Consider the following 27,250-nt stretch of genomic DNA (forward strand, 5'->3'; position numbering starts at 1 on the left):
ACTCTAATCTTTATCTGCGCTATGCATTACATGGACTGCCCAGCTCCTTTGTTTCTCATAATGTCAACTGGAAAAAAAGGCCGAGGACACCTAAGCAGTTCAAATAGTCCTGAATGCAAAAGAATTAACGTCCGCTTGAACGCCGCTGAGCAGTCCTTCGAATTAGGAGCTCCTCGCGGGCGAGCGAACGAGTTGAAATGCTTCGCCAACGCCTACTACACAGCACAAGGCCGGCGAACTTCGACCAGGGACGTCGAGATACCTTTCCCTACTGCCTTATAATCGAATGGGGACGCTCCCGAGTGAGCCTCGGGGATTTTGACGTCACCGCTTTCGTCACGCTAGATTTGGCAGTGGAAATGTCGGACGAGATAGCATGATGATCATAGAGCAGCCTGCACAGAGCTGCTATCTGGGAGGCGCTGGACTACCCCAGTGGGTTAGAGACTCTGCTTCTGAGCGTGGGGTCGTAAATTCGAAACCAACTACCGCCGATGTTTTTACTTTCAAATTTATTCACTTGTTTCATACATTGATTTCTTTATAGGGGTTACGGAGGAGAAACTAGGACGCAGGCGAGAGCTTGCGCTGAGAAGTAACGCGCATATAACGCAGGTTTCCGAGGACGAGGGTGAGGTGACGTGGCAATGCCCTTCCTCCTCAGGCAACGCCTTGCGCGGCAGCAGATTTCCCTTTCGCACCCTCTGCTCCGTCGAGGTGTGCACGTGACGTGGCGTCGCAGCAAATGGGAATTTGGATGCCGTTTTGCAGCCACGAACGCTGGCTTTTTCGCTCACTTTGCAATTAGAGGCTTTTGTAACATATTCGGCCATGCTCGTTTGCTCTCGAGTCAACCGCGCTCTCTTCCTGCCTCTTAACGTTACACCTAACAATTTTATTTCGATCACCCTTTGCGCTGTCGTTAACTTGTTCTCGAGCTCTTTATTAACCGCCAATTTTGTGGCTCATAAGCTAACACCTGTAGAAAGCACTGATTGTACACTTTTCAACGATAGTGGTAAGCTCGCTGTGAGGATTTGGTAACGCCTGCCGCATGCACTGCAACACATGGTATAGTGTCTGGAGCTTACAATATAACAATATTCTCTCAAGCACGCCTCCTAGACCTTGCGATAATCTGCCGCGACAGTCGCAGTTATCGATACCATTCTAATTCCACTATTAGAAAGAGGCCCTACCAGCATTCCCAATACATCTACATAGACTACCCGGTGCCACGCTGTATGTACAATTTACCAGGAAATACTCCTCAATCTAAATTTATTCCGCTGTCGGCTGTCTGTTCTTTACTATGACGCAATTTATTTGAGTATATCAACCACAAGCCGTTTGTTGTTCGCGGTATATACCCTCTCGAACTCCATTTCAGCTTTTAGCCTAAACGAGAGCGTCTTATATTCGTGTTCTGTGCAAAATTAATGCTGTAATCTTCTGATGCGTTGATGGTATGCCAGTGACTTCTCGTTCGAAATCCTCTTGTGTGATATTTAAGGGGTGTAACAAACGCCGAACTTCTACAGAGCATTCGGCTAAGTATTATGCGCAATGTTTAGGGTGAAACTCATCTCAATCCCTTGTGAGCATCCGAGCAATACGAAGTGAACAGCCGCCGAACAAGAGTGCCTTGGATGAATCGGCTCTCATCATTCCTGGGATTGTTGGGGAGCTTTGGTAAGACTCAACCCAACACGTCTCGCTTCCGTACGGAGCAGCTGATCTAACCCGCACTATCCTATGAAGGCGTGACCTCATTTTGACGTATATCGGCTTCTGTTGGTCCAAAAATATTGCTGGAAGTAATTTCTTACGAGCAGATATAGCATCCACCTGAATATATTATTTCTGGCATCCATCAAATTATGGTTCCAACCTATGACACGTTACCATTAATTCACTTCAGTTCGCAGTTATAAAAAAATACCCACAGGTGAACTTCGCAAGAATATCCCCGAAATAGGAAACAGGGTCAGCGGTGAGCCCGTGGCCGCAGGAGTCTCCTAGTAGACATTGAGATCCAGGCTGGACAAATATGTGTAGGAATATATTATGTGAATGTAATTAGGGACGATGTAACGTAAGACTATTGCAATGTGTTTCCATTACATTTCTGCCATTAGCGCTCGATAATTGACCAAAAGTCTTTATCTGATATTACATGTACATTGTACATCTTGATTAATAATGATTAGTCCCAACAAAAGAGATAGATTTACTTCCGATTCCCCGCTTTCGTTGCCTACGGGTGAAAATTTCGCGGGCCCCGCCAATTTCGCCTGTCTGTCACGTGACGTCACAAAACCATGAAAAGACACGACGCGAAAGTAATGTGAACGCATTGAACATGGCTTGTGCTAAAAATGCTTTCTCTTTTGTTTTCGCAATAGCCGTAACCAACCCCTTTCTGAAAAGAATTAGAGATGGCTACATTTCTCTGGCGCTAGCTACTTGTAGCTCCCGGGGAGAATGTATTTCCTTACGTAACAAAAAAATCCATGACAGCAAAACATAGTCGAGCCCTGTACGGCTTGTGTACGGCAACTCGGCTTTGCTGAGCATCCATTTTAGCGGTATGTTTCGCCAATCGTTGTACACCGCCGCGATTTTTCACCAGCTAGAACAAGCTGAGCCAGGGGAAGTGAGCAAATCGGAGCCTCTGGCACCTCTTTGCTTACCCAGGTATCTACTTTCACTGCCTTGCCTCAACCCCACTTAAATTCTCTCTACTCCTGCGAGCTCTTCGTATCTAGTCAGTCATTTAGATTAGAAGGATTCGTTAATTTGCTTTGAAACGAAGCGATGAAAGCAGTTACTGGGCTGTTCAAATAATTGAGGGGGTAACCTACCCATATTTACGTGACCGTTTACGTACAACCCCAGCACGACAAATAAGGAGGAAAAATTTGGAGGACGCTTAAGCTTCGACTTTAAGAGTGGAACGCCCTCTGCCTCCCCCCCTCCCCCCCCCCCCCCCCATAGCGTTAAAAGACCCCTGTCTGCTTCTCAAGCTTCCCGATTACTGCAGGGTATGCAAACGTAATGTTACCTGGGAACGCTGGCGGCGAACCCTAAGCACGAAGGCGGGCTTTCTTGTAGGAATGCGGTGTCATGCGTGGGCCGCGATGCGACGGAGGCGAGCGGCATCTGGAGGTGTTGCATGAAACCGGGCGCACCGCTCCGTGGTCTTCGAGCTATTCGGGCGCCAGCGTGCCCAAATGGGGGACGCCGTGGCCTGTCTCTGAACGGTATAAACGCTGGAAAAGGGGTTTGTTTGAGTTTTCGCTTAACATAATTTTGTTTTCTCGTATATTCAACTCACAATCCGACTGTATGATGTATGTCGGTTGTAAGTCGTACTTTACGATTTTTCTATTTATTTTAGCTTGAGAAATTCAATTAGTTCAGCAACTTTCTTGCGTCACAAGGAGGGCCTGGATATGCGTGGTTCGAATTCAGACGAAATGGACGCCGACGCCGGATTTTCTACAACACGATTCCTTAACGTTGTCGCGCTAAGAAAGGGCCAACCAAGTGTGCACGCTAAACACGGCAAGGCCAGCGTAATTGCTCGGGAAATGCGGTACGAAATGTGTGAACAATGAGCATCGAAAAAGGACAGACGGAGACAAGGTACAAAGAAATAATCAGCACTTCGTCAGCGAATCACTTAAACCACCATGTTCGTCGACTTTCTCTTTAGAGCCGACGCTTGATTAAACCTCACTTTTTTTGTTGTCTTACTATGTCACCTTTCTCTTTCTTTTCGCCGCAGAGGACCGCTACTCGCTTCTAGACAGTGGCGAATTGCTTGTGCATAATACAACGGCCGCAGACTCTGACCGCAGTTACCGTTGCCGAACGCGACATCGCCTCACAGGACACTTGGCTTCGAGCACCGTGGCGGGAAAGATATTTGTTTCTGGTAAGTGTCACCATTTCTCCTTCCCAGTTTGTTAAGGTAACAGTGAATTTTGATTAGAGGCCCATATTTCGCAGTGCACGCGCTCTGTTTCAGTGAGAAATATGTTCGCAACTTCAGAATACTCCTTCGCCTCACCTTATTTGGTCGATGAGAAACGGTATTTCGGTGGGGTTGTGATACTAAAGTAGCTCAGCACATGGTCAGTGATGGTGGCAGATAATTGGATGTATTTTATTTATTTTTTTAGCACCGATTCGTGCTAAGTTAATAAAGAACATGTAATTCACGACTGGAGTAAAAACTGTAGTGCCTGGTCGGACGATATGCAGGTAAATAAATAAATAAGATTTTATCCACCACCCGTACAAACGGCGCACCCGCTCATATTATTCGAAAGGTGTCAAAAAAGATTTAATGCCACATTGCGTTTCTTTATCCTCGTTTTTTCCACCAATCGTTCGTGAATGGAACAGGATACCAATCGAGATTGCATAATGGCCGACACGTTAATAGGAAATTAAATTAATCTTACTTTCCTACTTTTTAAATAAAGCACCGTTTTCATGCATTATAATACATGTCTTCCACATGAAATATTGCCTATATTGCTGTTAAGGGGATTTCTCATTTATATATTTTGGGGGGCAATGTAACTCTCGAGCTCAAGATCGATGCCTATTCTGTTGTGTGGGAAAAAGAAGCCGCCGGACGTCGTCGTTGTTCGGTCGATTGTACTCCCTCCCCCCCCCCCCCACACACACACATACACGCGCAAGGTATGACCAAGCAAAATAGTGCCTAGTTTTGCCAATCTCAGGATAATCTTCGTGCGCAGCGAGACATAACCGATGGAGTTAGCCTTCAGTTTTATAGAGGTAAGGAGAGTTAACGCATTGTGTCTCAATTTCGGCATCATTAAACTGTGTACTGCATGAATTTTTGAAAGAGGTGGACAATGATTTGCTGATGCCAAACACACGTGAAAAAATAAACTTTCTAAACAAGGTCATGTTTTCGGTTCTGTGAGCAGATCAATGATGCATCATGCCCAATTACTGGTATATTTTACAACCATACAGTAAGACATTTGAATCAGAGAGAACCTGCAAAATATATCAAAGCTATACATTGAAAAAAGGAACTTTGATGCAATAAGTAGAGCATATATCTTGAAGCTCCAATAACTGCATGTTTCATTCGGTTTTTTGGTATCCTTGATTTACTGAATTGCAGCTTGGATATATGCAAGCCGAATCTCTTATCGCACTTTTATGGAATTTTTTGTTTGTTTTGCCTGTGCCTTACGAGCTTGACTCAAGCAGAACGAATATCTTTTTCCTCTTTCTCAGAAGTAATATTTTCTTCCTGATCCTCGGGGATTTATTGCTGCTCTTGTCTTTACACCTACTGCATCTTTACATTTTACATAATCATCACAGTAATGGTGGTAATCAGTAGTATAGGCTGCAAAAACAATATGTTTTGCCACCAGTTTTATTTCCGGTTAAGAAAACTGGTCGCTTCTCTCGTCCAAAGATAACGTGGGACTGCATGTTGCATCATATTGCAAGAATGTCACTGGATCAAAAACGAAAGCAAAAGAGAAATAAACGCTGATGTTAAACACGAAGGCAAATAATGGCCAACTATTCATATAAGCTTTGCAGCAAATTCAACGAGATCAACTGTACACCTGTGCGATCAATGGCCAACTTATTTAGCAAGGTCAATAATGTATGAAATAACACTTGTTAGCCGTAAATTTTGCGACAGTTGTCAACTCTCCATGCTTCTCGGTTGTGTGCGTACAACTAAATAGAGGTCTAGGACAACTTTTGTTTTCCAACCAAGCAAGCGATTTCACAAGGTAAGTTTTTCTTATTAGTTTCGGACTTATAGTGTTGCAATAACCTGAACTTATCCATAATTTGTACTTTAACAATAGAATTGCTTGAACACGTCCTATGTATTACTTAAGTAAGAAACCTTGAGATAAATTCAGCAGACGTTGCTACTGCTTCCGTGAAGCTATTTTATTAAAATTTATTTTTAGCTTTTGTTGGCCCGACGCTCCTTCTGCTCAAGACTCCATTTGCCCCTGCTTGTTTGTTCTCGTTTCATGTTGAAGCAGCTTTTTTACACAATGTGGCGTTCTTCACCTGATGCTGGTTCGGTCGCGCTTCAAGAACAAGAAAGGAAAACTCATTACAGACTACTTCAAATCGTCAAATAGATTACTTTTGATTCCTTTTGAGAATGGTTTACTAATGCGACATCTCAATAATTCAACAAAATCTTGCTATCCAGCAAGTGTCGAATTAACGGGAGTCGAATATAATTTGTTTAGGGTAACAATGAACATGGCAAGCACTCGATTACTGCTAGGGAGGGGGAGTGCAGCGGAAAAAGGTTGCCTGTACTTAGAATAAATGGTGTTTATGTGCGTTGGTGGTAGTTTATTTCGTTTTAAAAACCAAGAATTAATCAAACATTTACAGTTCACTCGTCCCAGACACATCGTTTAATGTACATGCTTTCCTTGTGACAGCAGTAAAGATTGAAAATGCAATGAGGGCATCGAAGGCAACTTACGTACATTTTGTCGCGGCAATAGTTATAACGATAGGTGCTCCTCATTTCCCTGCGGATAAATTGGCCGGCACAATATAGTGAAGACTGTGGGACGCACAGATGCATTACTGAGCATGGAAAATCCAATTGCGCGATCCTAACTGTTGTTGGAGGACAGCGGAACCTCCTAGGTGGTAGACAACAAAAATATTCGTGTATCAGCTGCCTCAGTCAGCCTTTTAACCATAGGTAAAATGCGAATTACATAGTTCACTCTACAGCATATATGTGAATATGTCAATATTTGCTCTTATATATATATATATAAGAGAAATGATTGGAAGCAGCAGTTTTAATTGTTAGCGGTACACCACCTTTCGTCGTCGCTCTAGTTTCAGGGTTTTAAAATCAGTGAAGTTAAATTGTTAGAAAAAGACATGGCGATCGTGATATGCACTGCTCTCGAATTATGTTCGCAGGAATAACCGAAACTAGCTGCTTCCAGTTGCCTTGGCGCCGTCAATTCTAGCTCCGGGAAACAGTTAGACATACACTCGCATTCAAGAAATGATCTGGCGCTGTGTACTGGGAGCTATGAGGCTTGCTCTAGCGCTATCATCTTAAGGTACGCGCGCGAAACTTTCTGTCGGTTCACGACTTCTGGTATGAGGCTAAATGCCCGTCCTACCGGGGGCGCAGCTTAGGGGCAGCACTAGCTCCTCCTAGCACGCTGTTTCCGGCGCTGGGCAGTTCAATACCGCCAAGGACTTGCGCACCGTCTACGCTGTTCCCTTAGGTTGATTTGGCGAGGAAGCGCCCAAGGGGACGTTGCAGCCGAGCCGCATAGCATGCCAGTACGGGTAATGAACTAGCGACGGAAACTGCCCGGTATGCAAATGCGCAGCTCCCAAGGAGTCTTATCGCAGAACGCTCAGTGTGGCTTACGGGGGGGAACGGGGAGGGGGGCGGAGCTCTGTTGGCGGCTGCACTTAATTTCCATTGAACGTTAGTGCTGTACAGGACGCGTGCAAGTAACAATCTTAGATGACAACGCCAGATGCCTTTCTTTTTTCTTAGAAGCTGACACGAAAACGTAATTAGATGGATTGGTGCAACGGGCAAAACACAAAGTACTGCGCAAAGAAATTGACCGATCTCGCACAGAACGTGACGCAGAAAATTGCGGGCCCCTAAAAGCTGCCTGCAGAGCCGTTTGCAGCTGGTTCGATGAAGACTCCCGTTTTGCTGACGTATCCCCGCGTTCTTTCCAATACTTCAGAACCCCCGCGTATTCTCTTGCCGTTTCAGCTGAAGTTAGAATAAAACTCTTCACATTCTATTCGAGGAACAAAAAACATGTAGGAGTGCACGCACGGATGTATCGCAATGTGCCATTAAAGGCTTGCAGGTCACTGCCTCTCGCACTGAGAGTCAGGCAATGTCCCCGTCGCGCCTGCGCTCTAATTTCGTTAGAGAAAGTAACTCGGTGTTTCGCAAGACATTCAGCGAATTTCAGTCATCGCGCCGCGCGTGCCATCTCAGAGTGAACGTCTTTGGCAAGACACTGCTGCGAAATGTGGCTTCATGTGAATGACCGCAGCTGCAGCGATCGCTGCGTTTCGCGTCAACTATGGACGTGCGAGGTGTTCATTACGCCACCGCACCCTATAGCGTCGCCATCCAAATAACTTATTCCAAGCGAGTGCTTTCGAACAGGCCCTCTCGGGGCTCGGAGTAGGACATTGACTGACTCCGGCATCGTTCGCACGTAGCAAACGTAGAAATACGCGACCCAGAAGTGAGCAAAACCTCGTTCTTTCGTTTTGTTCCGGCATCGTCGAATAGTCACGAAAAACAAAAGGAAACATAGGCTGAGAAGAAGCTCCCGCGTACGCAGCACTCCATTCCAAAGCAATCTGCGGCAGGACTCGCCTTCAGGGCGTTCGTTCAAACGAACAGTAGCGGTGCTTATAGCGTACGTGCTACTTTCAGGCGGGTCCCGAGTACGCTTTCTAAAGATACGTGGTTCGTTCTCTGAACAATCATAGAGGCTCTGCTGGGGTTCTGAAGTTGCGTTGTCGTTCATTATTCAGAAGCCCCGCCATCCTATAGCTGATGTAAGCGGGCCTTTCGTTGCTCTGCACTAGTGCACGTTTATATTTCGTGTAATTTCGACGCACTTTTTACGTCAGTGTCGCTGACGCGTTCCTGTAATGGTTTCATATTCGTTTAGTAGCGATGAGGCAACCGATGACTGCTAGTTATTGCAGTGTTTTGGAGTCAAAGCGAAATAAACCAGCCCAGCAGTCGTCCGCACGCGTTCGAACGGACCCCACGAGACCTGCCGCGTATTGATTTTATCGCACAGACAACAAAGTTGAGGCAATTCCTGCGCTCCCACTTTCCCTTGTGTACTGAAAGATAATAAGAGCAAAAAGCTTCTGAGGACTAAATGCAGGCATTTTATCATTCTACAGGTACCTGCGACAAGATCGTTTTCTTCTGCCGTAGGTTAGGCCTTTCAAGCGCGACAGGCCGCTCGAGGCACTTTGCCTGTATTCGGGGGCGTCAAATACGCTCGGAAAAGCAATTTAATGTAGCACGTATTGAGCAACAGACAGCTGTATTGGGAGTTTTACGTGCTCCTCTACAAATTTTCTTATTGACATGTTTCGTCTAATTATAATATTCTAGAAGTTGATTAATTAAACCAGAATCGGTATGTTATTCGGCGGAATGCAAGAAATAACCTCAGTATGTCCAAGTTGACAAACAACATTACCTTGATTCTGTCCACCTACGTGCAATTTGCATATTCTTAATGTTTGGCTAAAGTTACGTGGGTCACGCTGTATGTGTTGTCGCCGAAGGCTGCCAGTGGTACTGACCGACAATTTCCTGACGCAGGTATGTGGCTACACAGATGGAAGATTGAGCAAGACTACATAGTCGTTTCGATTGAAACGCATGGTTGAAATAAAGAAATGTTCTTTTTCTCCTTGCGCGAAGAAGTAACATCTATCGAAATGGGCAGTCACAGCCGGTGCAGAGTTCTGACTTTTCCTGAAAGTTAAACTACTAATTGTAAAGGAAAATCAGTGTTGTGGCCATTGAAGGCATAGTATCACGGACAGCAACGTTTTGTTTTGCGATAGAGGTGTAAGGTTTAGTTGCGGGGTTAAAGCACATCTACGATGTCAGTGCGAGACTTTCACATACTAACTGATTCAGACACTAACATTCAGACACCAACACTAACTGCCCTTTGGCCATGACATGGTAAAATATTCAAGAATGTCGACGTTCGGCGTGGCGTATTAGTTTGGCACTGTGCTTGTGATCTCGACGTCAGAAGAGCAAGTCACGGTGGTGTTGCAAATTTTATTTGTTATTACATTAAAATGCTCTCTATTAGTTCATTGATTCATCATATATATCTATAAATTTCGCATTAGTACCCAGCGCATTCCTGTGTTCCACGCCAGTACAGCGCTCCAGGATCGCAATGGCCAATGCGTACTGGGTACTCGGTTTCCGCAATGGGGAAAATATTACGATTTACTTACCCTAAATTCCTCGTGAAGGGTTACACATAAACCGGGAGCAAAAGCGTATGTACAATAACATATTGCCAAAAAAATAAGAGAGAAGAATCCGCACGTCGCATTTAAGTCTACGAAACAGAGGGGAATTGAGTAAACAATCTAATTCGGAGTGCAAATGCGGTACACTTGATGTTAGCATTAGCGTGTTCTAAAAATATGTCGGTAACTCGGGCTGCCCCACTCTCTTAAATAAGTAGAAACTGAGAGAAATATGCTGGCGGGTTATATTACTCTGGATGCTGCCAAAACACCTGGATATGGCTAGACTCGGCCAAGCTACCCAGGCTTGCCTGACATCCATCGTCCAAGCTCTAAGTGACTGAGGATGACCTTCCGCATGTTAAATATGCTACATTGTTAAGTATAAGCATATTTTGTGTGGGCAACAAACACCAACAAAAACAGTGACACGTCTAAAAACACGACGCGCACCGGCCTTTGAGGCCGCGCGTGATGCACTGCCAAGATAGCGCAGTCAGCCTCCTAACTATGCGACCGTTCGTAGTCGATGCTACGAAGGCTTCCAGCGTGAAAGGTGGCTTCGCGCATGCGTAGTTTACCAGTGCAGTTGGTATATCTCACGGAATCGTCCAAACGACTGAGCCTGTGAAATCTGCTGTTTTTGACACGATATATACATATGGCAAGGCTGTCTGTCTCCTGGACACTTGAACGAGAGTGATCAGAGGACTTCCTTCGAAGCATAATGAGATTCATACAAGCTTTGTACGAACTCAGACAAACTAACAAACATTTCCCCTCTGTCTATATACAAAAGTTTATGTGGGCCTTCATACCGACACAGGAGCACAAGCGCTTTCTGTAGTAGACGCCTGCCGTCACTAGTCACCGAGCACTGAGTTCACTGGTTTGCGCAGATGAATTGCCATTAAGCTTTGTATTGTTTTTTTTACAATCACGTCGCAGTGAACATATTAAGAAATAAAGTGCCTAGACTACTCCATTATGTTGCATTCCATAGCGAATTATAAAGAAGCCGCAATTAATGGGAAAACAGAAAATGTCGCAGTTTCGCTCGAAAGGCGCAGCATCGGTTGTAATAGCAAGTTAGCAAACAACTACATGAAGTTAAAGATAGTAGTGTATCGGCCGTGTAAACTTGCAGGGATCCGGTTGCAGAGAACGCCATCCGCCCCCCTCCTTCCCTCACATCGCCCCACCGCCTTTCGTGCGCCAGGTCGAGCGATCGTCGATCGTCGGACTCCGTCGGCTCCCCTCACGTGCTTTCACTGCCACATACAGCATGCGGCGCTTGGCGACGGTGTTGTTGCCCTGGGACTTTGTACGAATCATCGGGACAACTCCCTACGTCGACGCCGACGGCAAAAGGGCACCTTGAGTGTCCATATAATTGCTATCACACGAAAAGAAATATTTTAAAATGATAATCAAGATACTCATAATAAAAATAATGATGATGCCCGAGGTCACCCGATATCTAAATTCTTTCGTCGCCACTACACAATGTACTATAGACTTCGAAGCGTTTAGCATTTGGTGTTGAAGTTCTCCACGTAGCAACATGCAAAGTAGGCATTTAAAGTTCAGCCCACAGCGCAGATCTTTAAGCTCGGTCTCGAATATTTCGTATGTAATACTTTAAGATTCAGCGCGTATGTGGATGCGCATTGTACGGAGACAATATAGGAAAGTTCGCGCGCGCGTGCTTTGACCTACAACGGGAACATTTTTTTTTTCAATATGCGTGCTCGCTGGCTTCCGTTTGTCTTTCCCAGAGCACGGAACCAGTGTGCTCTTGTGCGCCCTTTGTACTCAAGCATTTCCTAGGCTTATTATTAGGCATTGGTAAAAAGTATTACCCTCTGCCAGTTTGTTATTGCGAAATGTTCCTTTGCTTAGTTGGAGTCAAGGTCAAAAGCGAGTCCGCCCGAGGTCTTAGAGTTCCTAACCGATGCCTCCAAACCCCATGCGGTGTCGAAACGGAGTGAAAACAAAAACTATGAAAGAAAAGAAATGCAGTTTTTGAGTGGAGTGAAAACGTAACCGAAACGCTATTTGCTATTTTGTTGCGAAATAAAACCGAAATCCTTTTGATCGGTTTTTAGTCAAAGGGAAAGTCTGCAATGCGAAACAAACTGACGCGAGGGAACGACAGAATTGTTAGCTCGTATCTCAGCGGTCCGCATATGCTCCTATCTCAGTTAGGGATAGTGCGAGCGATTGCCGGCCGAGCGCTCCACTAACCTAAACCTGGCGCTCGGTGCGCTAGCAGATCGGCATCGTAGCAAAACCCAGGACGAGCACTGAAGAGGTTATCGTTTCGTTTTCTAGGGGTTGAACGCTTTGTCACTGAATTTTTATACTTTGTTTAGGTTCTTTCAGGTTCGTTTTATCGGAACAGCAATTTCGCATTGCAGCGAGTATGCTCGCTGGCGTGCTGCTTCTGAGATCATGCTCAGTGCCTTGAGTCAAGGCAATAACCATGATCTCAGAATTCATGATTCACGTATTGAAAAAATAAAGGTTTTTATTGTTACTTCGCTTCAATATTTTTGCATGCGAGTCAAAACTGTTATGAACCGTTTCGGATCCTTTCTTTTTTCGTTCCAGAGCAGAACCGGAACGGAAATTTTCTTACAGTGGAACGAAAGTAAAAGGAAGAACAAAAAACATTTCGTTTCGACACCCTGCCCCCACGCGCCGACTCGCTGGTTGATTTTGGCTCGGCCATTATTCTTTTCTTCGCGCATGCGCGCGCTCTCTCACACGCGCACTCGCGCAGTGCTACTGGCCTGGTACCTCCTCTCCTTACTGGGCTCTTCTGGATGGGTGTGCGCCCCGCAAATAGGCATGTATCTGTGCTCGGTCACGCTAGCTGCGCTATGTAGTGCGTTGGCCTCTACTTTCAGATACAACAATGAGCCCTCGACAGTGGGCCTTTTCGATTTTAGGAGTTCTAGCAGCCTGCTGGCAGCACGCTAGTTCCGGTGCTGATAGGAAGTCACGTGGGCTGGGATCCAAAGACAATCCAACCCTGCCCAAAATTTGCAAAATCGCACGCCGGGGCAGCTGGACAAATGTAAACATGCTACCAGCATGGCAGCGCCCGGCGAGGCCGGCGCGCGGTGGCGTAGTCGGCCCATTTATGCATTGCCAGCTTGAAAATATATAGCTGCATTCAGGGATACGATCACTCTCGAACGACTCGGCGCAGGACGCGTACTGGGCCAACCTCACCTCGCGCAGCGCAACAGATGGCCTTCGACGCGTACGATGACAAGACGGGAAATCGCGCGTTATTGCATACTCGAAAGCGATAGCTCGAGGACCCCTGCTCGCCGCGATCACGTCGCCCACCGGCGACATTGATGAGTTGGTGTTGTGCCATCACTTCACAAGACATGAAAAAGCAGGTTATCGGGTACCTCTCATAACCATAAAATTTCGGGCCGGCGTGCTTGGGCTTCAATTTCATAAAGTTTGTCGTGGCTGATGGTGCTTCTCATTTTGACCCTAAGGAGCTGGGGACGCTGCTGGCTCATGAAAATGCACGCCACCTGTGACCAGCGAAAAGTGTCACACAAAAAACAACATTGCTCGCGATGGTGAGAGCAATAAGGGCATGTACTGTAGATCACAAAAGTAAACGGACCACGGCTTAGGAGGCCGGAGCCGCTGCGGGGTCACACCGGGGCGCTGCTATCTCGCTCCGCGCGCTGACGACGAGAATGCCCCCAATGACGCCACACTTCGCCCTCACTCTCACGCGGGGCTTTATCACGCTTGATAAATTTCTAGCGGGCCGTTCAGTTGCTCTGGTGCTGACGGTTGCGACGAAGGGGACCGTGCATCGCCGGTAGTCTAAAACATGGCGCTGTCGCACAGTACCGGACGGCAGCCGGGCATCAAACCGCGGCACTGAGAAGGAACGAAGACCCGTTCTGCTTTTTGTTTTGCTTATATTCACCTTATCCTTCATATTAATGCATGTCGCCGGCGTCCACCGCTGCTAGATTTTAGGCAACGTAACGCAAGTAGCCACAACGGCGGCTACGGTGGTGCGAGCTCTTTCACGCCGGTGGGATAAGTTACAGGCGCCTAGCTTTACTGAGGACACTGCTTTTCTGTCAAGATAACTTTTTCGGCATTGTCTCCAGCAGTGCGTTTATTTTTATCAGCGATGCCTCTGAAAACTGCTTTAATAGCTACTACAATGCGTAGGACGTTATGAAACTTTACAAAAGTACGGCCAGGAAGATATAATTGGGACGACGAATCGGAATAACTAGTCAGCCGTGACCGTTTATTCACGGAAGCATTCCATGGCTTGAAGGGGTCCTCAGTGCGATAAAAAGTTGTCGCCGACCGCGATTACTTGGCTTACTTGCCTTGACATCGAGAGCGCCGCCGCTATAGCTTCGGATGTCCGTGCGTCCGTACAGCGCTTCCCACTCTCTTTCGCCCCGAGGTGAAAGAGCGCGCGTCACTGTAGCCGCGGTTGCGGCTACTTGCGCGATGTTGCCTAAAATCGAGCAGTGGTGGACGCCGGCGACATGTACTAATATGAAGTATAAGGTGAATGAAAGCAAAACAACAATCAGATCGAGTCTCCGTTCCCTCTGAGTGCCGCGGTTTGATGTCCTACGGCCGCCCGCTACTGCACACAGCGCCATGTGATGGACTACTGGCGATGCACGGTCCCCTTCATAGCGACCGTCAGCACCAGAGCAACCGAACGGTGCACTACAAATTTATCAATCGTGATGAGGCCCCGCATGAGAGTGAGGGCGAAGTCTGGCGTCACTCAAGGCACTCTCGCCATCAGCGCGCGGAGCGAGATATCAGCGCCCCGGTGTGGCCCCGCAGCCGCTCCGGCCACATAGGCCGTGGTCCATTTACTTTTTTGGCCGGCAGTACGTGTGTCTGATGTACGTGTACCTATAACTCAATCACTGCATCCTTAGATCAACGGCCTGCAGTTCGAAAACACGTCGGTTTCGAGCTGCCACCCAAGCGTACGACAGTGAGACGGAGCGAACACGGGCTAGCTGCAAAGCCTTCGTTAACTGCAGAAAAAGGAGATATATACATACCTGAGATATGTGACAAGGAACGCTACCAGGTAAATATGAATTCAAAATGCACCGCAATGTGTGAACGAGCGTCTACACCTTGCGTGGAACACGATGCAGATAACATGCATGCATGAGAGCGCGGCGCGCTGATCACCACCGCGGAGTAGCCTTCAGGGGACACAAACACATACACGCACAAAAGCTTCGAACGGTTCACCACTGCTCGTATGACACCGCTTCGTCATGAGGAACGGAGCGTTAGCACCTGAAAAGATAACGCTAGAAGTAAGGAAGTCCGAAGATGACCGTAGACAGTTGGCTGAGCGGGGTAAATTTTAGTCCTCAAGTGCCAGCGCAGCAATCCGTGAAGTACCCGCCAAAATGGCGATGAGCGCCCATCGCCTCTTTTAGTCGTCTGCTAGCCAGAGAATTTCCAGAAAGCAGCCAGACCAAAATCGCCCCGGCAGGTTCTGGCAGCCCGCGGGTAGCCAGAACTGTCCAGCCCGAGCAAAGCGAACGCCCGGCTGAAGTGCGTGGCGCGATGAGCGGAGCAAGCCGAGAAAGAACGAAGGCGTTTTGCCTGGCTCTGGCAGCCCGCGGGTAGCCAGAAGTGGACAATCGAAGAAGCCCAGTATCAAACAGAAGTGAAGCGTAAGAGATCAAAGGCTATGCACAAACTACAGAGGTATGCGATGAGTTCCAAAGTGGCGAGGTAGGAGGCGAATCGACGGGCCGACGAGATAGGCGGAACCGTGGAGCGTGAGCACCAAGCTTCGCACGGCCGAAGAACTGCGGCATGCCAAGCGAACGGCCACTGAACGAGACAGCCGAGACGAAGCGGTGCCGAGTGGATGATCTGCACTTGCGGCAGGCAAATGCGCACTCTCAAAATCAGCTTGTCGGAGGCGAATTAGATGCAGTGTTTACCATCAGCGACTCCACTGGCTCCGTCGTCAGGGTGTCGTGGAAAGCGCATGGGTCGATCCTCGAGCGAGCGTTTCCTCAAAAGGGAGTGCGTTCGGGTTTCTGCCATGTCTAGACGAGAAATGTTCGCACTCGCTTAGCAAATTATCCAACATTGTTTCTGCGCAAATTTTTTTAGAGTGGAACTCTTAGGCGCCCGTTGTTGTGAAAGCTTTGGCATCGGCTTTGTCCCTCGTCAACGAGCGAAGGAGCACAGCCAAGGATGAAAGCGAACGCGGGTATTGGCGGCGAGGAGTTACGGAGTCGCCATCTATCGGAAGCGGCTCGCTGGCGTAATATGAGGGATCACGTGGCGCGCTCCTCATAGGTTTTGCTGTCAGCGCTTACTGAAAACACTACGCGCGAGTTCTTCCGGACATTTCTGTAAGTACTTTCGAAACGAGAGAAGCTTTTCACTGTCTAAATATTAATCTTGGGCAAACTGAAAGAGCACAATCCTTTACAGACGCTATCTCTTTACCGAATACGTACAGTGAACGCCACTGCGCGCGGTCGCCGCGATGGAGTCTCCTGAACCGGCTTCTTGCGTGAAAGGTAGGTAAACGCTGAGAGCAAACTACGTGAAATATGTTCTTGTAGTGTTTGTATAACTAAATGGAGCGTAATAGAATGAAGCCTCAATGCAGCGATCGCACAGATTCGCAGCGACCGACTGCGCGTCTGCATGCTTGTCCGCGCACTGTTTCGCTTATTTCGCCGCGTGCCCGTTTTCGCACTGTGCCATGAGCTTTAGGCCGCAGAATATGAGCATTTGACAGTATACAAGCAACCATTGTTGCGTGGGCGCTATCAGAGCTGTTCAAAAAATAATTTCATTGTAGAGACTTCGACGCCTACGGGGACTGTGATGTGCCGTCGCGACGATTCAATATTTTTTTTTCTTCTAAATTCTTTTACCTTTCAATATTATTTCTAGAGTTGCGTCACACTGTATGCTTATCTGTGTTCTCAGCGTGCGATTTCCCGCTGCTCCTTTTTTGTAATCCAAAGCACTAATTCATAACACAAACATGACCATATGCCATGCTTTCTTTTTAATGTGCTTCTTACCGCTCCCTTTCCACTGCACTGAACTTGCCAGTATCTATAGCATCGACAAGTTCATAGACCAAACCGTCATGACATTAGTCGGGCAGCGGACTTCGGGTGAGCGTCTCAGTGCGCGTTTTCCGAACATCACAGACACGGCGCCGTAGCAGAAATCTTCCTCGCGTCTGTGTTTGCTGGATACTCTAGTTGTAGCCGATGACTGTTTGCCGGTTTTATGGTTCGCGAGCCAAGCTTCACGCGGCTTCTTGTCCTGTGCCTACGTGTGAAGAAGGCTGACATCGGCCTCCATTACTTACGTCCGGCACTGCGGCACCGAGCAGTAGCCTACCATGTGTGCGCCTTCAAAGGCAGCCACTACCTACTGTAGTGCTTTCAAGCGTTGTAAAGGAGACACTCGAAGCGGGGAAATCTCGCCACTAAATGAGGACCGCAGCGTACGCGGGAATTTAAACTCTCGTTTTCAGCTCGCTTCGGCGCTCCCGAAGCAGCCGACGCGGCCGCTATGTCCACGTGATCCCTCCTAGCACGTCACGCCGACGGTGGCGCCAGCTTTTCCAGTGGTGGAGCTCGAGGCCAATAGGGCCTAGAATATACTGGCTAGTGAGCTGTGCACCCGCTCTTTTCTATGAACAAGCGTGGCGCCGCCTGCAATTAATGCCTACGGTTGCCGGCAGAGGTCACTGTCAAACGGGTGGGTGCATTGAGCGCTCCCGGGAAGACTTCAAATGAAGCTGTGCAGGGTGACACGTGCTGGACCAGCTTTGAAGTAAGGGAAGCTCGCAGTAAAATTGATTGTGAAGAAAGGCTGAGGAATATGGAAGAAAGTAAATGGGTTGGCAGAGTGCTGAGGTATCTGTACAGGAAAAAAATTGATTCACAGGTGATGAAAAGAACGAGGACGCTTACCAGCAAGTATGCGGCTTGTAGGGTGGGCAACACAGCATGAAAGAAAGTCAAACGCAAAGTCAGAGAGCGTGAAATAATCTCATGGGTGGCTGCAATGGAAAAGAAACCTGCCATGAGTAACTAGTTAAGAGGAAAGCAACGCAATCAGGAAAGAGACAATTTAAAGAGACAAGAGACTCAAAGCGAAGCTCATTACTTTTCGAAGCGAGATTGGGATGTCTTAGAACACGCACCTATAAAGCGAGATATAAGAAGGAAGAAGAAGCATGTGCTTGTTGCGGTAAAGCTAGGGAAATGATGGAGCATGTTTTATTAGAATGTTGAGACGTCTGCCAAGCGGTCGATTTAGGTACCACTGGCCTCCTTGAAGTCCTTCGCTTCAGCGAGAGCAGTGGGAAAGTGAACATTCCGCAATAGAGATTAGTAAGAAGCGATTGGGGGATGGGTGGAAGAAAAGTAGGGAAACGACAAAAAACAGAGGTGCGAAACAAATTTCGCAATAGGGGATCAGAAAATTTGGTTGTGAGAGTTCATAGGGTGTTTTTTTTTTTTTAACCTAGGTAGTGCATCAGACAGTTTAATAGCAAGAGCTTGGTGGCACAACCTACCACCCCGTACCAAAGGGGCCGCTTATACCATCCATCCATCCATCCATCCATCCGTGCATACTGCGCGTGTCGTCTGCTCCGCATAGCAGTTCCGCAGCGGTTGCGTCAGTTTCTATGTTTGCGGTTTCAATGTTATTATAGCGTTGCGTGTTTGTTTTTCGTGTTTCAAAGAGTCAGTGCGTGGCTGCTGTGTTCGTGTGCCTGTTGTTACGAGAACTATGCGGCGGCGGTGAAAAAATGCCGAAGCTATAGAGACAGTGCAAGGAGAGGATCTGCTTTGTTGAAAGAAAAAAAAAACAGTCACAAAGCACAAAGGACAAGAGGAGAGGTTCACACCACAACGACTGGACTATCAACTGAACTTTATTAAAAACTGCGTAGTCCCAGCAAGGCCAGCAGTTTTTCTTTTTTTTTAACTATGTACCAACTGGCCCCGATTTCGACCCACCTGCTTTTTGTCGTAGTGTAGAAGCGGTCACCGCTCGAACAAACGGCGTGTATCCTTGCTCACGCCTCCATCTGAAATGAAGCGGTAGCAGAATGGGCAAGAATGATCAGAAGAACGGACAGAAGGCTCGCACCAATTGCGGTGGTTTGTGAAAAACATTTCGAAAACAGTTTAGTCGAGCGCGCGTTCTCTATCATCGTGAAGGGCGTTGACCACGAGATTCCCCACGATAAACCACGCCTGAAAATCTACTCCATACCCACGATATTTCCTCAATATCCAATGCATGCACCTTGTGAGTGCCAGAAAAAAGAAAGACAAGAAAAAAGGAGCAGTAGTGCTTTGATCTGCTATACTGCAGGTTATGTTGCACGAAAGATCACTGCCAAAAATTATTCACCACAGTGTGTAGGCTTCCTTTGCGTAAGTAAAGCTGAAGGTAGCGCCGACGCTGCTTCATACTGCACTACCCATTTTGAAAATGGAGGCCTTGTCAACCGCTGTGAAGGCCACGGAAGATGCTTATACTGTGTTCGTTTGCAAAAGCAAGTTGCATGTGGCGAGTCTAGCTGATTTTTCAGGTCAGCTGCCAGACACTGGCCTTTCCACAACTACGGTGCACAGAGCATGAAAAACCTGCTTTGACAGCACTTGTAAAGTTCTGTTTCCTTAAGGTTTCGGTTTTTTTGTAAAAGGCATCAATAAAGAGAGTAAAGCGCAAAGGCAATGGCAGAACTGCCATTAGATTTAGCTTCTTCATGTATGTGTGCATTATGTGGCGGCAGCAGCCGGTATTCATCGCATCCGGTGCCATGCGGAAGGCCGCGGACGGCACACTAGCCCGTATATTCTAGGCACTATAACGCGGGGCGCAGCGGGAGATGGAAGACGGCGATAGCGAAAAGAGACGGAGGAGGAAAGTGGAGGAGGAGGGTTTGGCGATAGCGTGAAAAGAAAAGCATAGTGCCCCACAAGAATGTTTTGCGGCGACAATGGCGTGAAAAGAAAAGCATAGTGCCCCACAAGAATGTTTTGCGGCGACAATGGCAACGAGATGGCGCCCAAGTAGCGCGCGTATTTTGTATGGAAACGGAGTGCTGATTGAGCGGAGGTCTATCTGCGGCGCCTGCTGGGAATCCCACCCACGCGTCAGCCACGTGCCGCCTCTCGCGATCCCCCAATCAGTCAGGCAGTCGCGCCACACTTTGCTCCGTTTGCGACGTGCCGCAGGAGACAGATTATCCACGCCAGCCAATGCATCGCAAAAGGAAAACACGTATACAGCCGCGCTCAAATTTCGAATCAGGGAGTATCCTAACGTCAATAAGTTTTTGTTTGCTCCAGCATCACATTCTGGTAAACCAGCCGGAGTAAGTGACCCGCTGTGTTTCACAACAAACCACGAATGCGCTTCTAGAAGGTTCTCCCACTTTGGTAATATATATTCAAGCCAAACCCCAATCCAGGAAACGCCTTTCATTAGTATGCCTTGTGACTACGGCTTGTATATGTAGGGTACTGAGGGAATCAGCGGTGGAAATTTATCAGTATGGCCACCGTAATTGTTGCGCTTCTTGTTTGGTATTTCAAAGTCCTCTTGTAATCATTTTCTGTTCTATAATACGTGTGTAATGAGCCTAGACTTGAGGAGCGAACGGAAGAAACTAGTACATAGGAACCCCATCGATGAGTTAGCGGTAAGAGGGAAGATAGAGGAATTCCGGATCAAGCTACAGGACAGGTATTCAGCCTTAACTCAGGAAGAGGGCCTTAGTGTTGAAGATATGAACGACAATCTTATGGGCATCATTAAGGAATGTGCAATAGAAGTGGGTGGTAATTGTGTTAGACAGGATGCCAGTAAGCTATCGCAGGAGACGAAAGATCTGATCAAGAAACGCCGATGTATGAAAGCCTCTAACCTTACAGCTAGAATAGAACTGGCAGAACTTTCCAAGTTAATTAAGAAGCGTAAGACAGCTGACATAGGGAAATATAATATGGATATAATTTAACATGCTCTCAGGAAAGGAGGAAGCCTAAAAGTATTGAAGAAGAAACTAGGAATTGGCAAGAAAAAGATGTATGCTTTAAGAGAAAAAGCCGGCAATATCATTACTAATATGGATGAGATAGTTCAAGTGGCTGAGGAGTTCTATAGAGATTTATGCAGTACCAGTGGCACCCACGACGAGAATGGAGGAGAGAATATTGTAGAGGAATTTGAAATCCCACAAGTAAGACCGGAAGAAATAAAGAACGTCTTCGGGGCTGTGCAAGGAGGGAAGGCAGCTGGGGAGGATCAGGTAACAGCAGATTTGTTGAAGGATGGTAGGTAGATTGTTCTAGAAAAACTGGCAACCCTGTATACGCAATGCCTCATGACTTCGAGCGTACCGGAATCATGGAAGAACGCTAACATAATCCTAATCCATAAGAAAGGGGACGCCAAAGACTTGAAAAATTATAGACCGATCAGCTTAATGTCCGTTGCCTACAAAGTATTTACTAAGGTAATTGCAAATAGAGTCAGGAAAACCTTAGACTTTCCTCAACCAAAGGACCAGGCAGGATTCCGTAAAGGCCACTCAACAATAGACCATATTCACACTATCAATCAAGTGATAGAGAAATATGCGGAAAATAACCAACCCTTATATGTAGCTTTCATTGATTACGAGAAAGCGTTTGATTCAGTCGAAACCTCAGCAATCATGGAGGCATTATGGAATCTGGGTGTAGACGAGCCGTATGGAAAGATACTGAAAAATATCTATAGCGCCTCCACAGCCACTGTAGTCCTCCATAATGAAAGCAACATAATCCCAATAAAGAAAGGCGTCAGACTGGGAGATACAATATCTACAATGCTATTCACAGCGTGTTTACAGGAGGTATTCAGAGATCTGGACTGGGAAGAATTGGGGATTAAATTTGATGGAGAATACCTTTGTAACTTTTGATTCACTGATGATATTGCCTTGCTTAGTAACTCAGGAGACCAACTGAAATGCATGGTCACTGACCTGGAGAGGCAAAGCAGAAGGGTGGGTCTAAAAATTAATCTGCAGAAAACTAAAGTAACGTTTCACAGCCTCGGAAGAGAACAGCAGTTTACGATAGCTAGCGAGGCACTGGAGGTGGTAAGGGAATACATCTACTTAGGACAGGTAGTGACCGCGGATCCCGATCATGAGATTGAAATAGTCAGAAGAATGAGAATGGGCTGGGGTGCGTTTGGCAGGCATTCTCAGATCATGAACAGCAGGTTGCCATTATCACTCAAGAGAAAAAGTGTATAACAGCTGTGTCTTGCCAGTACTCACGTACGGGGCACAAACCTGGAGGCTCACGAAAAGGGTTGTACTTAAATTGAGGACGACGCAACGAGCTATGGAAACAAGAATGATATGTGTAACGTTAAGGGATAAGAAACGCGAATTAATGACTTCTTAATTGAAACCAAGAAAAAGAAATGGGCATGGGCAGGACATATAATGAGGAGGGAAGATAACCGATGGTCATTATGGGTTACGGACTGGATTCCAAGGAAAGGGAAGCGTAGCAGGGGGGCGGCAGAAAATTAGGTGGGCAGACGAGATTAAGAAGTTTGCAGGGACAACATGGCCACAATTAGTACATGACCGGGGTAGTTGGAGAAGTATGGGAGAGGTCCTTGCCCTGCAGTGGGCGTGACCAGGCTGATGATGATGATGATGTGTATGGTATATGGGGGGGGGGCGAGAGGTTGGCACCGTCGTCATCATTGTAATCACTAAATTTTTATATGCATATTCAGCACAGGTTTGTGTTCCGGTGAACGCCTCCATGAAGTTGAAAAACCTAGTGACTAATATCGTCAAAACGACCACATCGGTTATGAACGTCGCATGACTACACCAAAACTTGAACACGTAGCACAACTCGTGCTTCTGACTGCTACAACTGTCGCCCGGTGGGTTTGAGCTAGGTCCACATGAGAAGCAACGCACGGAAATAGCAAAGCATCACCTGTGATGATGCGCATTGATTGCGGCAGCGCCAGTTGCATTGAATTACCGTTTCTCTGTGGTGTCAGACGTGCACATAAACGCGTGGTTAATACAGAGCCATGCGTACCGTGTCTATCCTTAAACTGTTATTTCGCTTCAGGCATGGTCTCCGAGCGTCTTGAATGCAGGGGCCAGTGGCGTGAGCTCGGATATGTTTTCCGCTAATCGTCAGTACAAGCGTCTTAATTGTCTTATCGTCTATAAGGGCTAAAGCGGGCTGACGATAACTGTATGAATTATCTTGCGTATGCTTAGCATTGTGTTTTTCTTTGACTATTCTTGTGCAAGTATTTGTATAAATGTAGAAGATTCAGTGGTTATCCTACAATGCAAGGACGACGCTTCTCTGTACAAATGTTTTTCGGACTTCTTTTCTTATGATGAAGAAATAAAAGCTACAGACAAGAACTACTGCATTCAAAACCTAAAGATAGCATACAGAGCTTCGAAGGCAACACAAAGCACACGCTGCCAATGCGCCTCTGAATCTTTATCACTGCACGTGTTGTGAATCCTTGGGCGGACCAATATAGCCGTAATGTGGAAAAGATGTGTACGCCGGAAATTCCTTTTTATTTTTGAATCGGTAATGTTTGTTCCTTTACGGCTGCTTCGAAATATTTGCCAACTTTGACAAAAAGATATACTTTCTAGATTGTTATCGTTAAACATGACACTTCGCATTGTAACTTGGCTGACTTGCCAAGAAAAAAAATTGAAATGGCCTTCGTCAAGCCTCGCTCAATAAGTAGTGCCTAAACATTGCGGCTGTGACGTTACTTTATCGCTTCCGCCATCCCTAGTACCTTAAAGTACGTACATCCTCAGAGATTGGTGTTCATTAGTCGGTGAGAAGTGAAATGAATACATCATGAAGGTCGCATACGAAAACAAGTTTTCATTTTTTTTTGTCTGTGTTGAAATGCAGCCAAACAAGAAGTAAAGTCGTATGTCAAACAATCCGAACCAATAGATGCAACCTTGCAATATTTTTGTAAATTTAAAACAATAGTAAACTCAAAATCTCATTTTTGTTAAGTGAAGGAAAAACGCAGGTCACCATAGATGTTGTGCCGATCTGCGAAAAATGTTGGGGTTCCTAAAGCAGCCTGCTTCTTTTATTGTTACGTACGTATGTGTTGTCTATGGACGTACCGAGGTGCATCTTCATCCTTTGACGTTTAAGATGGTTCTATTTTGCAGATGCCCATGCCGTGACCCAAGTGAAAGTGACACTCAGCCTTTCCGATGTGCTAACGACAGTGGGAGCTCACGTCGACTTGCCTTGCGTATCTCACGGATATCCACTTCCTCGCTACACGTAAGCGCTGCAAGATATTACTAGTAGAAACGATGATGTGCATGATTCAGGGTTGGGTCAATTCCAAGAACTCAGCGTGATATTTGTTGTATGATACATTCGACTGGTTCCTATCGCGGTTCAATTCGGTTTGCAGCGATCACTCTTGAGATTTGTTCCTAGAAATTCCTGCCTCAGCTGATAGTTAAGCTGCAACCAGAGCATAGAGAGAAGCCACGTGATTAAGATATGCTCTATGATATAGGTCGTACTCCCAGCTCCAAGGTGAGAGCGCCTCTGTGTACTCTAGGCTGGAACGGGGCGCACTGAATGATCCAGGGCAGTGTGCTTTCAGGGCTCCGTTTTTCATCTGCTGAATGTAAACCACCCCATGAAACTGTTCCTGAATGATCAAAACGACCAGTCAAATGTTCTATGAGATATACAATGTCTTCAAATTTAAATGAACAGTAATTTTGTTTATAACGCTGTGCTAGCTACGCAATGTTTTCGTGCACAGGTGGCATATGTGCTTACGCTTACAAAATTTCTGAGGCAAGCTAGAGTCACCGAACACTAAAAAAATAAATCACCCTAAATATATATTTTACTCTCGCGATTGTGGCATATGTTTATATTTTGAACATTAGGACAGTCGTATTCGTTACAGACAAATTCGCTTTATTTAATTATCACTGAGCGCTACTGTTCTGAGCTATTAATCAAATTTGAGGTTCATGCAGCTAATTTTGCATTCAAGGTCATCGTCCTCTAGGCACCGTCAATGCCCCATTTTTGCGTAGCTAACTGCATGCGTCATATCGTTTGTAAGCTGGCCAATACTGATAATGGCAGTACTCTTACTATGGGATGGTGAAAACAAGCAATGACAGCCTTTTGCCATTTCCCTGACGTTGTTTCCTCGCGGTTTGACGTTGCGTCATGGTCAACGCCCCCTGAATGCGAAATTTGTAGAGTGCCAAACTTGCTGACGAATATCTCGGAATAGAAGCTATCCACGAAAATAAAAGAAATTGAAGGTGTCATCAAATGCGGTTGTCTCGATGTTTCAAATATGAAGATATACCGTAATGATGAATAAAGCAAGTTAAGATATTTTTGTTGATTATGCGTTTGATATGTAATTATTGGCGCGAATTGTGTTCAGCAAAGCGCATAAGCCACTTGCGCATGCACAATTTACGTAGCTAGAATTGCGCTTTTAATAAGTTTATTGTTAATTTAGCTTCAAGAAAGTTGTACAGTTTATAGAGTAATTTTTCAATCTCCTCTCTACATCTTGGGAATCGTCGAAAATGTGCCAACCTTCGTGGACGCAGATGGTACCACGAAGACCGCAGCGGCAGGCGTTTCGCCGTCGCTGAGTCTGACAGGCTGCAGTTCACCAACGGGGTTCTCAGCATCCTCGGCGTCAATGTGCTGGACACAGGCCGATACACCTGCGTGGCCAGGAACAGCGCAGGAGAGCAGACGATTCAAACCGTGTTGTCGGTTGCAGGTGGGTACAACCGGTGCTTGCTATCCCGGCATCGTAATGCCGATAGCGCATCTTGTTGGAGCTATAGTGGCGTCAACATATGAAGCATCAAGATGAACCGGAAAGCTTCCGTAGAAGCGTTGACAATGATTTGTTATTTGTTCTCCTTCGGCAGAGGACGTGATTGCAGTGTCGGTTTTGAAACCTTCCAAAGACGCAGAGATGCAGCCCATGCGTAGTTGCGCCGGTGAATCTGATAATCGATCAATAAATAACACTAGGGTCAAAACTCAGTGTATGCATGCGTGCCTCTTTGACTTGGCAACAACACGGTGTTCTGCTGCTGAGAGCGAAGTCGAGCGTTCGATTTCCTGCTGAGGATGGTCGCATTTCTAAGCAGGCGGAATGCGAAGGCGTCCGCGTGTTGACAGTTGGTGCCCGAATAAAGAGACAAGGTGGTTACCATAAATGCGGTGGCCAAATCGGCGGCGTCCCTTATAGTCGACTGCGTATCTTCGGGACGGTAAATGCCGCAATTAAGCTGCAACGTCGTAATCCAGTGCCCCCTTCCAGGGCTTTCGGGAACTAAGTAACTTGCATAGAAGCGTGAACGGGCGCTGTCTATGTATAAATAACATGCTTCCTAGTACATTTATAGTGCTAGATATATGAAGCGTCGTGTGATCAACGGCGAGAAATGGGTTACAGGTAGAGTTAGCCTTGGATCATCGCCTCTCACTCTAACCACTCTCACAGCCAACCAAGCTGCTCTGACAGCTCTCGCTGCTAACCAAGCTGTCAGCACTATCCGCAATGTTGTATAATATAGCGTCATCGAACACGCAGTGACACGATGCCATCCCTTTCTTTTTACTCCTCTGTCAGGCTGACTTGTCAAACAATGTTTGTTGTATTCCATTCTTAAATATGCGTACTTGGGCTAAGCCGACGTTGCCCTCCAGAGCTTGGCATAAATAGCGTAGAATTTTTATGAACACTTGCGATGCCTAAAATTCCGGCACGAGGAGTAAGCTGCATTAAAGATTTCAACATCCCCAAAGGTAGCGCTTTAGGGCGTTCTTACTAAATGAATATTATTTTCCACTAATTGGAGTCATATAATTTGCAGGGGTATAGCAGGGTAGGATCTGCTGGTTATAATCGCCTTGGTAAAAAACTTTTACTGGGCGGCTATATGATCAGCCGCAGAAATTCGGCAATAAACTTTGTT

At 46.5% G+C, this 27,250-nt stretch overlaps 1 protein-coding gene across 2 annotated transcripts in view; it reads left to right on the plus strand.

The window, feature by feature from the left end:
- The window catches only part of LOC142579899 (cell adhesion molecule Dscam1-like), a 204,079-nt gene that overhangs the window by 88,297 nt on the left and 88,532 nt on the right, over positions 1 to 27,250 (plus strand). For both annotated transcript variants that reach the window (XM_075690570.1, XM_075690571.1), the window contains exons 5-7: positions 3,791 to 3,940; positions 24,425 to 24,542; positions 25,862 to 26,040. In XM_075690570.1, coding sequence (XP_075546685.1) covers positions 3,791 to 3,940; positions 24,425 to 24,542; positions 25,862 to 26,040 — 447 coding nt within the window. The remainder of the gene's footprint in view (positions 1 to 3,790; positions 3,941 to 24,424; positions 24,543 to 25,861; positions 26,041 to 27,250) is intronic.

Source organism: Dermacentor variabilis, chromosome 4, assembly GCF_050947875.1.
Source record: "Dermacentor variabilis isolate Ectoservices chromosome 4, ASM5094787v1, whole genome shotgun sequence".
In the NCBI taxonomy this organism is placed as follows: domain Eukaryota; kingdom Metazoa; phylum Arthropoda; class Arachnida; order Ixodida; family Ixodidae; genus Dermacentor; species Dermacentor variabilis.